The sequence below is a fragment of the Zea mays genome, chromosome 4 (assembly GCF_902167145.1).
Source record: "Zea mays cultivar B73 chromosome 4, Zm-B73-REFERENCE-NAM-5.0, whole genome shotgun sequence".
In the NCBI taxonomy this organism is placed as follows: Eukaryota; Viridiplantae; Streptophyta; class Magnoliopsida; order Poales; family Poaceae; genus Zea; species Zea mays.
The window spans coordinates 180,054,980-180,071,256 of NC_050099.1; the positions used below are offsets into that span (position 1 = coordinate 180,054,980).

A 16,277-nucleotide genomic window follows, 5' to 3' on the forward strand; every position below is an offset into this window, starting at 1 on the left:
GCAGCATGACTCCTGTTGCCATCAAGCGCCGCATAGGGGATGGATAGATAGGGGTTGGATAAGGAGCACCAGAACCAACCCGGAATGTATAATGCAGAAAGGTGAAAAGCGTGACTGAACGAACGAGACTGCCAACCGAGGAAGGAAGCCGGAGTGAATGAATCAACTTCTCTTCCTTTTTTTTTTCTTCCTTCTGATGATATCATCGTCATCGTCAGCTACTACCATATACAAAGGTGGTCCAAACATTCTTCGCACATTATCATTAACGGCATATATACAGGCACGAACGATTTTGGGGGTAGCAATGTAGAAGAAGAAACCAAAAAAAAAACTGTCGATCCTGTAACTGCAGCTAATCCTACGCCACACCTGTCTGAATCCTGTTCATCATCACTGGTTATTTTTCTTTGCTCGACGTTTGCTGTTTACCGCTAGCGCTGTGTGTTTTACTTCCCTTCCCCCCCTCAGAGCGAGCCTTCGAACGAGACCCGGAGCTGCACCGCCGCCGCCGGCCCGGGCCGTCGTGGCGGCGACGGCGCGCTGGCCAGGCCGTCCAGCATCTTGACCACGTCCACCGTGTCGTCCAGGTAGTACTTGGCCATGCTCGGCTTCTTGCCCACCGTGCACGCGAACACCTCGCTGCTGGCCGGGAGCCTCACGCCGCCGCTGCTGGAGGCCGGGCACACGATGCTCTCGAACATGTCCTCGTCCGACCGGTCGTCGCCGATGCACAGCACGAAGTCCGGCGGCTTCCCCGTCCTCACCATGGACGACAGCAGGCTGTCCACCACCACGCCTTTGCTGATGCCCTGCACCACAGCACCAAGATATTTTTTTGAGCCCGTTGTTATTTGCTCTCCTCCGCCGCTAATCCCAGAAATTTCCAAGTGGTTGCGGACAACGAGACAAATGGATGGTTCGGCAGTGTGGCAGGTTGCTTTCGGATGGATGGGCACACCCAAAAAAAAAAGAGACCACATCCACAGAGGCGGGCCGCAGTTCTCGCGGATTTCCCCGTCGCTATTTGCGCAGAGGGAACAGATTGTCGCAGGCATGCATAGTGGATGAGGACTGGACTGGATTAGATCAATCCTTATCCGATGCCTTTTGGTTTGAAAGCTACGTCTACTCGGTCGGCACGTTTCATACACGTCCGGGAAATTTTGAATTGAACAACCGACGAGCAGTAGGTATGGAATAATTTAATGAGCAGAGAAAAAAAAAGCATGCACGCGTCTGGGCTGGCTCGCCGCTCATGACTCACCTGGGGGTTCACCTCCACGATGTGCTGGCCTCTCTTCACCACCACGGGTTCGTTGGCCAGCACGTTCTCGAGATGGTCGAGCAGCTCCTTGGCCTGGCAGGAACCGAAGTCCGGATCCGCCTCGTCGTGGTGCCAGACCATGCCGCTCTCCTTGTGCTCGATGTAGGAGCCGTCCGTTGCCTCCGTGTACAGCCGCATCACCGGCTCCGCGGTGTTCTTCCAGTCCAGGTCGGCGGCCAATGCTGAGGCCTCCCATGGCGCGTCCCTGCTCCACCTGCAGACAAAAGAGTCGGTGAGACGTTGTCACGTATCGGCCTACTACATTACAAGTTAGGAACAGGAATGCTCTCTGGACTTAACTCCGTCGGCGGAAGAAATGCACAAGTTTGAGTAATTTTTATAATAAATGTTTACTTCAAATAAACTTATTTTAAAAACATATTCTATAACTAATATAATTATAATTATTTTATATTATGAACGTTGGTACCTTTTTATACGAATAAATTAGTCAAAGTTGAAGTTCAGACTCTTCAGACTCCTTAAAAAACGAAAACGACAATTGCATTCTTCTTTGTGTGTGGACGGACGGTGGGACTAGTTGTAACCAAAAGTGACTGACCAACGCATCAGGAATATGAACGCTCCTCCTAGGATTTGCGGGTACCATTGCTTAATTCGTAACCATTCTATTCTGTGGCCCGAATCTGGAGCAGTAATAAGAACCCAAATCCAAGCAAAGCAAAGGTGGTACCAAAACGAACTACCAGCAGAACTTCGCCGGTGGAACATTGTACGAAGATTTAGATTTTTACCTTGTGAAGTAACCGTGCTCCGCCGCGATGCCCAGCTTCTCGCAGGGGGCGAACCACCTACTCAGCTCGTCCTTCCCACGCCCGCTCACGATGAACACTCTGTTCTTGGGGTCCTCGCACAGACGATTCAGCACAGAGATGACCTCACTGCTCGGCGTCCGGTCGATCGAATTCTCTGGCATCACGGTGCCGTCGTAGTCCAGGAGAATCAGCCGATTCTCCGTCCTCCGATACGAAGGGACAATGTGCTCCACGGAGAGCCGCCGGAAGTTCGGGCCAAGGGCCACCACCTTGAAGCTCATGCCGAACCCGATCCCCCAATGCCGGCGCGAGAAATGGTCCTTGCAGGCGCGCTGCAGGTCCGAGTCGAAGGACCGCGCCCAGTAGGCGACGTCGTGGGTGCTCACGTACTTGTAGTGCTTCTCGTGCCGCAGCCGCTGCTCGGCCTCCGGCATCCGCAGCGCGGCGTTCATGGCCTCCGCCACGGACTCCACGCTCCACGGGTTCACGCGGATCGCGCCGCTGAGGGACGGGGAACAACCGACGAACTCAGAGAGCACGATGGCGCTCCGCTTGGGCGCGTCGTCTCCGAGCGCGGTGCTCTCCTGCCGGCACACCGTATAGATGTACGGGATCCGGTTGAGCCCGTCGCGCACGGCGCTCAGCACGCAGCACTCGGCGGCCGCGTAGTAGGCGGCCTTCTCCTGCGGCGTCACCGGGCCGTCGATGAGCACGATCGGCGTGTACCCGGGGGTGCCGAAGCGCGCATTGACCCGGGCGCTGATGGCCCTGGCCTCGTCCTGCACGCCTTGCACGTCGCGCCCTTCGCTGCGGGCAGGGTTGGCGATCTGCACCAGCACGGCGCGGCCGCGGAGCTCCCGGTGCTCCACGAGCAGCTGCTCCATCGCCAGGAACTTGAGCCCGATCCCCTTGAACAGATCGACGTCGTCGACGCCTACCATGAGGCGCCTCCCCTTGTACGCCTCTGTCACCCGCCGCACCGCGTCCTCCGTCTCCGGCGCCGAGACCACCGATCTGAGCTGCCCCATGTCGATCCCAACGGGGAGTATCTTGACAGTCACGGTGCGGCCGTAATACTCGATGCCGATGTACCCGCGCTTGGACTGGTAGTCGAGGCCGAGCAGCCGCGAGCACGCGGACAGGAAGTGGCGCGCGTAGTCGAAGGTGTGGAAGCCGACGAGGTCGGCGTTGAGGAGTGCGCGGACGAGGTCATCCCGCACGGGGATCGTACGGAAGATCTCCGACGAGGGGAAAGGTGAGTGGAGGAAGAATCCGACCTTGGCGCGCGGGAAGCGCTTGCGGAGGAAGGTCGGGAGCGCGAGGAGGTGGTAATCGTGGATCCAGACGAGGTCCTCGTCGGGGGACAGCACCTCGGTGAGGCGGTCGGCGAACGCCCTGTTGGCCGAGAGGAAGGAGTGGTAGAGCGTTCGCTGGAAAGGGAGGCCACCGAGCGAGGACGGCGTCAGCGGGAGGAGGTAGTGGAGGAGCGGCCAGAGGTAGTGCTTGCAGAATCCGTGGTAGAAGCGGTGGTGGAGGTCGGTGGGAAGGTACACCGGCAGGCACGAGAAATTAGCCAGCAGGTAGTTGGACAACTCATCTGAGGCGGCCTCCGCCGCGGACGCTGGGAGGGTGCCGATGTGGAGGACGGGCGCGTTGGTGGGCAGCCCCGAGCGGAGCTGGTACGCGACGGTGCCGGCGTCGACGGAGAACCTGAATCCGAAGGGCGCGGAAGGGTCCGGCGACGCGCGGAGCGGCAGACGGTGGGAGACGATGACGCGGCGCGGCGGGGCGGGCGGGGACGGCGAGGTGGGCGAGGCCGGGGACGCGACGGACATGACGCGCGGGAGGCGGAGCGGCGTCGGCGACGGCAGGGGCACCTCGTCGGCAGCGGCGAGGTCGAGGAGGTTGTGGCAGGAGAGCGAAGGCATCGCCTCCTCGTCCTCCTCCTGCCTATCTGTGGGCGTCGCAGAGGTGGAAACGGCGGCGATAGCGCATGAAGAGAAGAGAAGCGCCGCGACGCGACGAGGTGTGTCGGGTTCGTTCGGCGGTCGGTCGGTCGGGGTGGGAGTGGGAGACGGATCGATCACTTTTGCCGAAGTTTCTGGGGATAAGAACGCCGAGGTGGGTCTCGGGCACGGAAGGAGGACAGGTGGTACAAATATGGCAAGCTGGATATGCGTGTGCGTGTCTGAGCGGCGAGGAAGAAGGAACGGACACGGACGGGGCGACCCGGAGGTCAGAGTAGGAGGTGTGACGGCATGGGCGCATGGGCTTGGGCCTCTAGTCTTATCCACAACGTTCGCCCGCGGAAATGACGGCATTGCCCCGCTCTTCCCCGACGTGGGAATGTGGGATGGTTGGGTGCATCAGTGTCGCGGTCGGCTAACGGTGGGTTCATGGGCCCGTTTGACCAGATCTTGGTACACGGAATCAGATTGAGATTTTAACTAATCCGCTAAATCTATACTCTATATTCAACAAATTAATAGATCATTCCAAAGTATACTTTACCAAGTTCAAGTTTAATAAAAATACCCACAATACCACTTGTTACCCTCGATATCGGGACCAATCTATGTGTTCTTTGATATTTTTTATCATATGTTTGATCGGTACATCTTATTAAAAAAATTTATAATTATTATTAATTTTTATTGCGATATTATTTAACTTTAAGTACGCCATTGGATTTTTTATTTTTTATAGACTTCTTTATTAAGACGAACCAATCAAATTTAGTAAAAAAATCAAGCACATTATAAATTGAGACGGGGATAGTAAATTTTTTATTCTTATTGTTGGTGTTTCATACATCGCTCTGACAAGTAAATTTAGTATACGTGTTTGGGGCTCCGGAGGTTTGCAGAGGGCGTAAGGTTTATACTCGTTCATGCAGAACGTCCCCTACTTTCAGTCATCGGTGGCTTACGCTACCGACACCATTGATGATCAAACTCATAGTAGGAGTTACAAGCGGTTGAGAGATGGATGAGAGGCTCCCAAGTCTTTTATCGGGGTGGAAGTGGAGCTTAGAAGCTGCTGGGTGGAGTCCTAACTAGGTCTTGGCTTTAACGGGGCTCCGGCCTCCATGTCCTCGTTGGTGATCCTCTTCCTCCTATTCGTCCTTGTGGATTCGTGTTCGTCTAATGGTGTCCAGTTGCCTAAGAGCTCTCTCCTCTCGACCCTCTCTGATTCTTCCCTTGCCATGAGGCCAGCCTCCCCCTTTATAGGCTAGGAGAAGGGTCGACCAACGGTGACTTCCATGAGAATGAGCCGCAAGGCATGTGTAAAACCAGCGTGGGACTCGGGGATGTTTGGTTGTCTTTCTACGTGGGGGATGATTGAAAGTAGCCTAGAGGGGGGTGAATAGGCTATACCTGAAAATTTTCACTAAAAACTTCGAGATAGGTTAAATTAAAGTTGCACTGGTGCAAACCGGTTCAGTCGATTTTAATTACAACTGAACAAGTTTGAACCTGCTCAACTTAAATTAGATAATCTGTTGAACAAATACGAAGTAGTGAAGAATATAGCTAACGACTTGCCCTACACAAAATCTACTCGAATGAATAATATGAACCAACCACCGAATAAAAAGCGCTTGACAAGAACACACAAGAACACGCAATATAACCCGAGGTTCGGCAACCACCACAAAGGTGTCCTACTCCTCGTTGAGGAACCCACAAAGGGTCGGGTCTTTTCCAACCCTAATCCTCCACAAGACGACCACAAAGGTCAAGGCAATCACTTCTCAACTCAGCTCAAAGAGCGGGTGATACAAACTTCTTGGGGTCATCCACAAATTTGGAGACTCCCAAGCAACCTCTAACCGTCAAGGAACACGAGGTTCCAAGAGTAACAAATCCGCACACGGTTAAGTTTGCAACGAGGTCAAGAACAAGGAGAATGGGAGAATCGAGATGAAATTGACAGCGAGTTCGATCGAGTTCACCTCACACCAAGGGTCCTTCAAATGATTGAAGGAGATGCGATTGCGGGTGTGAAAGGTGAAATGAATGCGCTTGTTTGAGGTTGGTCAGCCAAGAATTCGTGGGAGAGGCAGGAGTAAATGAGAGAGAGTGTGTGAGGGGGTATATAAAGGATCCCCCAAAAGCTGACAGCCGTTGGGAGAAAAGGAGCAAAAACCGGTTGAACCGGTTTTCAGACCGGTTGAACCGGTTTCTACCAGGGGGATCCCGGTCCACTGAGCTACTCATCCGGAGACTCGACCGGTTTCAAAACCGGCTGAGTAAGGAAAAAATTCGGCTCAACCGGTTTTAGAAAAATATCTGCTGCGACTTTTCTGACAGCTCTGACTGTCAGACAGGTCAGAGCAGAGGTGGCAGGTGAACAGTACCGAAACCGGTTGAACCGGTTTCAGGACCGGTTGAACCGGTTTTGGGGGCTGAAACCAAATTTTGAGTATTTTGAAGGGAACAAAAGTGGAGTATTTGTGGGAAGTAAAATTTGTTTTTCTCAAGGGCATTCATGATCTGGAAAAAATGTTCTTCAAGAAGTTTTCAAAAGATTTTGAACTTGGCTCATTTCACAACTTACTTAACCGTCGTGGATCCCTCTTAATTGTACGGCGATTCCTATGACTCAAGAATTATAAATTTAGCACCGCCGTTGTTTCTAGGCACTTGGAGCACGCCATTTTATGTGGAATTTAAATCCGCTGTGCTTTATACTTTTATGCTCGTAAGATCTGTGCTTCTCCTGTCTGTAGAAATACTGTGTACATACTAGGAGCAAACTTGTTAGAATCTCAGTTTGTTTTGTCATTAATCACCAAAACCCTCAATTAGGGTTGATTGCACTTACAATCTCCCCCTTTTTGGTGATTGATGCCAAAACAAACTAGAATAGAAATAAGAATTAAAAGTTACAAGTACTTGCGAGATAAAATCTTTTGTGTATGTGTAGCTCCCCCTAAATATGTGCATGAGTTTTGCGATATTAACATTGACTTGATATGTCAATTTGCAACATATTTAGAGAGAGAGAACAATCAACACCATACACAAAACAATGAGGTATGAAACATAATTGGATAGAAAGAGTAAAAATTACACATTCAAGCTCATTATTGCATATCATATAATATGAAAAATTCTACAGCTATTACAATAATGAGAACTCATCTCATCACATCATAAAAGTGTTTATGGCTTAGAGCCATGCATGCATCATACGAGAGACCGAATAGTTATTACAGACCGTTTGTTCATTACAAAAAAATAAAGGCGTACGACATAAAGGGTACTGCATAATAAACCTTCTCCCCCTTTTTGGCAACAAGAACCAAAAAGAGAGAGAACCAATCCAATGATCACCAGTGGGGAGGAGGATGATGAGGAGCAAAGAGGTGGTGCGCCAGGTCAGAGGCAAAGTGTTCCTCTCCAGACTGGGCCGGAGGAGGAGCATTGCCAGAAGGGTCCTGGGGCGGAGGGTAAGAGGACGATTGTCCCGGATCCCCGTGATACGGAGGCGGGACAAACTGCTCACGATCATCATAAAAAGCTTCTTCTTCTTCGTCGACGTCGTCTACTGTCGAAAAAGGCACCCCGTATGCCTGCTGGTACCACTCGTTGACCTCTGGAGGAGGAGGGTGGAGAGGTACATCAGGAGAGCGGGGGCGAAGGGAGTACCCAAAGCGGAAGCTTGACGACGTAGGTTGTCGTCAGTCTCCCGCTGACGTCGAGCCACCTCATGGACATCTGCAGCAATGTTTCGGCACATGGAGAAGAATGCCGCAAACCCGTGGGCCAAGCGGGCACCCATCCCACGGCCACGACCTCGACCACGACCACGACCACACGTGGCGTGGGAGATCCGCGGCCAGGGGAAGGACGCGAGGAATCTGCAGCAGCAAGACCAGCAGACGGACCCGCAGATGTATGAGCACGAGAACTGGAGGGGGCTTTCCTGAGGCGCCCTGCTGGATTGTTTGGATCAATCCAGAAAGGGGTATATGACTGATGTCTGGTACCTTTGTCAAATCTGAACTGAGTCACAACCTCAATCATCTTCATGATAAACGGAGCATGAAGACACCCCTTCAAAGGAAAGCAGGCGGCATGAATGATTTCCTGCCAAATCATGTCAAAGACATTTATCCTTTCTGAGCTGTTGGGTTTCATGAAAGAGAACAAGACCTTGCTCTCCCCAAGAATGTTCATCTGATTACCCCCTTTTGGAATGAGGGTCATCCTGCAGAGGGAGTTGATATAACGATAATACTTATGAATGTTTGTCGACTCCCAATACTTCCCAGACTCAGAAAGATGAAGATCCTTGGCTTCATCTCTAGTAGGCTGCCGGAAATCATGTATCTTGATCTTGTCGCCAGAGATATCATTGTCAGAAAAACCAAGAATGTGAGCAAATCGATGATAGCTCACCTTATACCAAGTACCTTCAATGTAGAAGTTCAGATAAGGGTAGTTGTAATGACTCTCCTCGTCAGCTAGCTTTATCCATAAAGTGGAGTAGAATTGAGCAATAACTTCATCATTCCAATCATATTGGAATGTCATGATACTCTTCATCTGTTTCCTTTCACAGGCCCTCAATGCCTGTGTCATCTCTGGGTCCCCAATGGCTTCATAACCTTCCTAGTTGATATAACGTTGATGCTTGGGGAGGATCACGGAATTATAAAAATCCACGTGATGAAGTGTCCAAAAGCGGTTTCCATCAATCCTGGCATCGCGAATGCGCAATGCAGGATTTTGGAAACGAAGATCCTGAAGTAGAGCTGAGCCTCCACTGGCAGTGAAATCAGTGACTGGCTCATTGCCAGCACGCCGAGCCTCTGCCCGGTGGAGGACCAACCCATGAATCACAGGGGCGTGGACCGGGGGAAGATCAACTTCATCATCCTTCCCGCCTTCATCATCACTTGTGGCCTCCCACGCCTGCGGATTCGTCGCGGGTCGGGACCGACCGGAAGGATTCCGGGTTGTCCGACCGCGAGCACTTTGAGACCCGGAGGCCTCAGCACCCGACATGACATTACCGCTTCCGCGCCCTCGCTTGGATCGAGAGCGTGGGGGAGTATCTCCGTGGATTTCCTGATCATCCGAGGAGTCGGATTCAACCACAGACGGGTTCCTTCGACGCACCATTCTGAGAAGTAAGAAATAGAACCTATGATGAGCAAGGATCAAACACGTTTGAGTAGAAACGCATAAGATATTGAGCATGCACTTCAACCGTTCATATGAGCGGTTCAACTACAACGAACAATATCAAATCGCTAATCTCTAACAATGTTTGTGACAAATGAAGATAATCTAAGTGTTGCAATCACTTAAACTAAAATGTACCCAACGAATGATACATTAGATAATCAAGAACGCGTAGGATCGAGTACAAGGAAATGAAATAGGGCAATACCTTGATCCGGAGATTGGGTCAAGAAATACCAAAGAGATGGAGGAAGATGATGGAGAACACCGGGATGAACGGATCTCCAACAACTCTTCCAAAAGTGTGAGGGCACAAGAGAGTTTTTGGAGTTGAGTGTGAAGGTGAGAGAGGAGAAAGAGAGGGCGGCGACGACTGGAGAATGAGACTGAGAAGGGAAGAGGAGAGAGGGAGAGAAATAAAAGGGGGAAAGTCGGCCGCCAAAAAACAGAAAACCGGTTCAACCGGTTCAAAAACCGCTTCAACCGGTTTCTGGTCAAACTGCGCAGTAAAAGCGCGCAGAAAACAGTGTTGACTGCGCGAAAATTCTGGCAGTCTGACAGCACAGACTGCAAAACTGACAGCGCAGACTGCGCAGCTGTCAGCGCAGACTGCGCGCAGACTGACGGCGCGAAGGCCAAAACCGGTTCAACCGGTTTTTATACCGGTTCAACCGGTTTCCACCAGGGGAAAATCGGTTGAGTGGCCTACTCAGCCGGTTTACTCAACCAGTTTCCAGATATTGCCCGGAAGGGCTATAATAGCACTTAGCAAATATGACATGAAATATTTTAATAAAAAAAGTTATTTCTCATTTCATATTGCTCAAACAATCAATTTTCATCCATCAAATTTGATCAAAATTTTAGTTATTAAGTCACGTTTCGAGAATCCAAGATATTTAGCTCACTCCTAAGAAAACAAAACCTAGTCTCATCAAGGGGTTTTGTGAAGATATCGGCTAGTTGATTTTCGGTGCTCACATGGAACAGTTCGATATCTCCTTTGGCTTCGTGGTCTCTCAAGAAATGGTGTCTGATGTCAATATGTTTAGTTCTAGAGTGTTGCACCGGATTGTTTGCAAGTTTTATGGCACTCTCATTGTCACACAAAAGTGGAATTTTGTTAAACTCACAACCAAAATCTCTAAGGGTTTGCTTCATCCATAACAACTGTGCACAACATGCCCCAGCTGCTATGTATTCAGCTTCTGCAGTGGAAAGTGCAACACAATTTTGTTTCTTGGAACTCCATGACACTAAGGACCGCCCAAGGAATTGGCAAGTCCTAGTAGTGCTTTTTCGATCTACTTTGCAACCGACATAATCTGAGTCAGAGTAGCCAAGCAAATCGAAAAGGGAGCCTTTGGGATACCATAATCCTAGGTTTTGGGTGTGGACTAAGTATCTTAGAATTCTCTTAACGGCTACAAGATGGCAATCTTTAGGATTTGCTTGAAAACGTGCACACATGCAAACACTCAACATTATATCAGGTCTAGATGCACATAAGTAAAGCAGTGATCCTATCATTGATCTATATAATTTTTGATCTACAGGTTTACCTTCCTCATTTAGGTCGAGATGTCCATTGGATGACATTGGAGTCTTGGCGTGTTTTGCTTTTTCCATGCCAAACTTCTTGAGCATATCTTGTGTATATTTGGTTTGGCATAGAAAAGTACCTTCCTTGAGTTGTTTGACTTGAAATCCCAGGAAGTATTTAAGCACGCCCATCATAGACATCTCAAACCTGTTTGTCATTACTTTGCTAAACTCTTCACAAAATTTTTCATTAGTACTACCAAATATAATGTCATCAACATATATTTGGCACACAAATAATTCATTGTCAACTTTTCGAGTAAATAAAGTAGAGTCAGCTTTTCCTATCGTAAAACCATTCTTAATTAGAAAATCTTTAAGACAGTCATACCAAGCTCTAGGGGCTTGTTTAAGCCCGTAGAGTGCCTTGTGAAGTAGATAAACATGATTTGGCTTCTTTGGATCTTCAAAACCCGGTGGTTGCTCCACATATACTCTCTCTTGTAGTGGTCCATTTAGAAATGCGCTCTTGACATCCATTTGATATAGCTTGAAATCATGGTTAGTAGCATAGGCAATTAATATTCTAATTGATTCTAACCTTGCTACCGGCGCATATGTTTCACCAAAATCAAGTCCTTCCACTTGAGTATAGCCTTGGGCAACCAACCGTGCCTTGTTTCTTGTAACCACGCCATGTTCATCTTGTTTGTTCCTAAAGACCCATTTAGTCCCAATCACATTTTGTTTGGGTCTTTGGACTAAGGACCAGACTTCATTCCCGGTGAAGTTGTTCAACTCCTCTTGCATGGCAATTATCCAATCCGGATCACCCAATGCTTCTTCAACCTTAAGTGGCTCAAGAGAGGAAACAAACGAGTAAAATTCACAAAAATTAGCTAAACGAGATCGAGTTGTTACCCCTCTCCTGATGCTACCCAGGATGTTGTCCACCGGATGATCCCTTTGAATTGTTTGATGGACTCTAGGATGAGGCACTGATGGTTGTCTTTGTATTCGCCCCTCCTCATCATCCACTTGATCAAGAGGCACTTCACCATCAATACTTTCTTGTTCATCTTCTACCACTGTTGGCATCCTTTGATGATTTTCTTCATGGCTTGGATGACTTGAGGTTGATGGGTTTGCTTGGGTGGAGACTTTGTCACTCACCACCCTTGCACCCACATCAACAACCTCATTGGTCATCCATAAGGTTCCTTCCTCATCATCCTTTTCTTGAGGTCTCACCTCACCTATTGCAAGTTTCTTTATGGCCTCACAAGGTAGTTCTTCATTTCCTGCAGTGTCATTAGAAACATGCCCTTGCGAGCCATTAGACTCATCAAATGTCACGTCTATCGCTATTTCAACAAGACCGGTGGTATTGTTGAAAACACGATATCCATGCACATTTGATGCATAACCAAGCAAGAAGCCCTCGTCCACTCTTGGAGCAAACTTTGAGCTCTTGACTTTCTTGTTAAGAATAAAACATTTACAACCAAATACTCTAAAATAATCAACTTTAGGTTTGTTACCAGTGAGAAGCTCATAAGCAGTCTTTTTGTAGATCTTATGAAGATAGAGACGGTTGATTGCATGACAGGCGGTGTTGACCGCCTCTGCCCAAAAGTTGTCAGGTGTCTTGTACTCATCCAACATGGTTCTTGCAGCTTCAATTAGAGTTCGGTTCTTTCTTTCCACAACACCATTTTGTTGTGGAGTGTAAGGCACCGAGAACTCATGTTTGATTCCCTCTTCTCCTAAGAATTCTTCGACACCTGTGTTCTTAAATTCCGTCCCATTATCACTTCTCACTTTCTTGATTTTGAGCTCTCCTCATGAATTTCTTCAATATTTCTTGAGTTTCACCTTTATCACTCAAAAAGAAAACCCAGGTGAATCGAGAAAAATCATCAACAATGACTAAACCATACTTACTACCACCAATGCTAATGTAGGCCACAGGTCCGAAGAGGTCCATGTGAAGAAGCTCCAATGGCCTCTTTGTTGTGACCACATTCTTTGATTGATGTGGGACTCCATGTTGCTTTCCTGCTTGGCATGCGTCACAAACCCTATCTTTCTCAAATACAACATTTGTTAGTCCAATGATGTGATTATCCTTTTGAAGTTTGGCCAAATTCCTCATACCGACATGGGCTAGCCGACGATGCCATAGCCAACCCTTGTCAGACTTTGCCACTAAACAAGTCTCAGGCGTCACTTTACTTGTTGTGAAATCAACAAGATAAAGCTTGCCCTTCAAGCGACCAGTAAAGGCAACTGAGGAGTCCTCCCTTCTAAGGATCTTCACATCCACATCAGAAAATAGACAATTATAACCCATTCCACAAAGTTGTGAAACAGACAACAAATTATAGCTTAAAGAATCTACCAATAAAACATTTGAAAGTGATTGCTGGTCAGAGATAGGAATTTTACCAATACCAATCACCTTACTCTTGCCGCTATCTCCAAACACAATTTCTTGTGCTTCTTGAGTTAGCTGCAATGAATGAAACATGTCTTTCTCCCCGGTCATGTGATTTGTACATCCACTGTCAAGTACCCAACTTGACCCACCAGAGGAGTAGACCTGCAAAACAAGTTTAGGCTATGCTTTTAGGTACCCAAATTGAATTGGGTCCTACAGTGTTAGTTATAGCCTTGGGTACCCACACACTTCTTTTCATGACTTTTCTTTTAGTGTAGGCACCCACATATTTCACAACCAATTTCCCTAAATCCCAAGTCAACATATAATCACAAAGATAAGAGTGGGAAATGGGAGCATTAAATTGTTGTCCACTTGAGGATCCCACTTCCTTCATCTTACTCTTTGTGGAACTCAAGTTTACCTTTACCTGAGGTGACTTGTGATTTGAGGAGTGAATCCTCCCCAAGGCATCATATAGGGTAGTTCCCTCTATGAACTTGGGGGATCTCCACCCCTTATGCACTGTGCTAGGGTTTTCCTTGGATGAGTTGAACCCAAGCCCCCTTTTTCCATTGTTGGGCTTAAGGGACTTGTACTTGGGTTCAACTTTCTTTAACCCATCATTGCTAGAGCATCTTTTCAAAATTTCTTTGACCTTCACCTGTGGGCTATTCTTCCTTGCATGGTTAGTTAGACAACAAGAAGCATGATATTTTGCACAATGTTTGCAAGAATTATCATTTGAGCTAGACTTAGATTCAAATACTAAAGATGAGGCATTGATATTCTTGCAATTTTCAAGTTGCACTTGAAGTTCTTGATTTTGAACACTCAAGCTTAACATGCTTGTTTCAAGTGCATTCTTTTCATTTGCAAGATTAGCTATAGAGGTTTTCATGTTAAATACTTCTTTATCTTTATTCTCTATAGTCATCTTGACTAAAGAGACTTCCTTAGTCAAGACATCTAGCATTTCATCTTTATTGTGAATCAACTCTTGAAGCTCTAGGTTTCTTTCCTTTTCAAGGATAAGCAAGTCTTCTTGAGCATCAAGAGTTGCTTTTCTTTTATCTAGCTTCTCCATTAATTTGGTGATAACATTGTATCCATTCAAGCCAAATTCTTTAATCATTTTATTTTTCATGGCAATTTGATCATCATCATCATCATTTGAAAAATCATTACTAAATAAGGTTACCTTATATCCCTTTGCCATGAGGCAAGTTGGAGTGTAGGAGTCGTCTTGTAGGTTGGTGAAGAGTTGCGCGCTTGATGTAGATTGGATGGCCACATTTGCCACCACTTCCTCTTCCTTGGAGCTAGAACTCTCTTCATCGGAGTTCCATTCTTCACCAATATGAGCTTGACCATACTTCTTCTTCTTGAAGTATCCCTTGGTCTTGCCTCCCTTTTTAAACTTGTCCTTCTTGTATTCCTTCTTGGCTTCTTGTTCCTTCTTGTTAGGACAATCCGCTATGAAATGACCGGTTTGGCCACATTCATAGCATGCCCTCTTCTTTCCTTTCCTTTGGAACTTGTCATTCTTCCTTACAAATTTCTTGAATGTTTTGATGAACATAGCTGTGTCTTCATCACTTGAGCTATCTTCATCACTTGAGGTCTCGACCACTTTCTTTGCTTTGTGGTCTTTGTTCTTTTTGAGGTTGTCTTGTTCATTTGTGATCAAGGCATGAGAGTCTCTTGTCTTGATGGGGGCTTCTTCGGACTCGTGTTGTTGAATTTTTGCAAATAATTGATGAGGCGTCATATCCTCATAGTCATCACGATCCCTTATCATCCTTGCAAGACTCTTATCCTTTTCTTTATAAGCTCTCATGAACAATCTTGTGACCTTGGAGTCACTCCAATCTTCACTCCCAAGTACTCTTATTTTGTTGACCAACACCATCAACCGATCAAAGAGTGATTGAAGCGACTCACCCTTTGTCCAATCATATCTTGCAAGCTCACTTTCCAAAGCTTCAACTCTATGTCTATTAGCTTTAGGATCTCCTTCATGTGACATTTTAAGAATATTCCAAATGTCACGGGCATCTTCCCTTCCTTGAACTTTCCGGTATTCTTCCGGACAAAGACTTCCTTTAATTATGCTCACTGCTTGAGCATTTCGATGAACCTCTTGCATCATTTCCGGAGTCATCTCTTCTCCTTGGGCGGGCTTATACATACCTACATTAACAATCTCCCAAAGACTAGGATGCACACCGATTAAATGCGACTTCATCTTGTCGGCCCACTCATCATAGTTCAGCTCACTAAGAGTTGGTAACTTTCCAAGTGGGGCGGAAGAGAAGTTGGGAATATAATTTCTAGAGTAATCAAATTGAACTTTGCTAAATTCATTACCTTTGCTTTTGGTAGATGATCCTTCGGTGTTGAGACTTACCTTGCTCAATACCTTAGACACTAAAAGATCCACTAGATCGTCATTATAATCAAATGTTCCCTTACCTTTATCTTCTTCGGCCTTTCTTCTTGATTCTTCTTCTTCGGCCTTTTTCTTAGCATCTTCCTCTTTCATTTTGAGGAACATTCTCTCGGCAATCTTCATGGCGAGGTCGAGGACCTTGGGGTCCACTTCCTCACCGGAAGATGTGACAGGGATTTCCTCGAGGAGAGGATCCACATGGTCCCGTTGTGTAGACATGATCGTTTCCTCACGCGGTTAAGCGTAAAACGAGGTACGTAGCTTTGATACCAATTGAAAGTAGCCTAGAGGGGGGGGGTGAATAGGCTATACCTAAAAATTTTCACTAAAAACTTCGAGATAGGTTAAATTAAAGTTGCACTGGTGCAAACCGGTTCAGTCGATTTTAATTACAACTGAACAAGTTTGAACCTGCTCAACTTAAATTAGATAATCTGTTGAACAAATACGAAGTAGTGAAGAATATAGCTAACGACTTGCCCTACACAAAATCTACTCGAATGAATAATATGAACCAACCACCGAATAAAAAGCGCTTGACAAG

The 16,277-nt window shown here is 47.2% G+C and overlaps 1 protein-coding gene across 1 annotated transcript; it reads right to left on the reverse strand.

Annotated features, from left to right (window-relative positions):
- Window positions 1-234: 234 nt before the first annotated feature.
- On the reverse strand, window positions 235-4,352 carry LOC103654185 (probable alpha,alpha-trehalose-phosphate synthase [UDP-forming] 9). The gene is given in 3 exon segments (NM_001329560.1): window positions 235-812; window positions 1,268-1,541; window positions 2,083-4,352. Coding segments are annotated over 3 exon segments (2,568 nt in total). The 5' UTR covers window positions 4,032-4,352; the 3' UTR covers window positions 235-467.
- Between the last annotated feature and the right edge of the window lie 11,925 nt (window positions 4,353-16,277).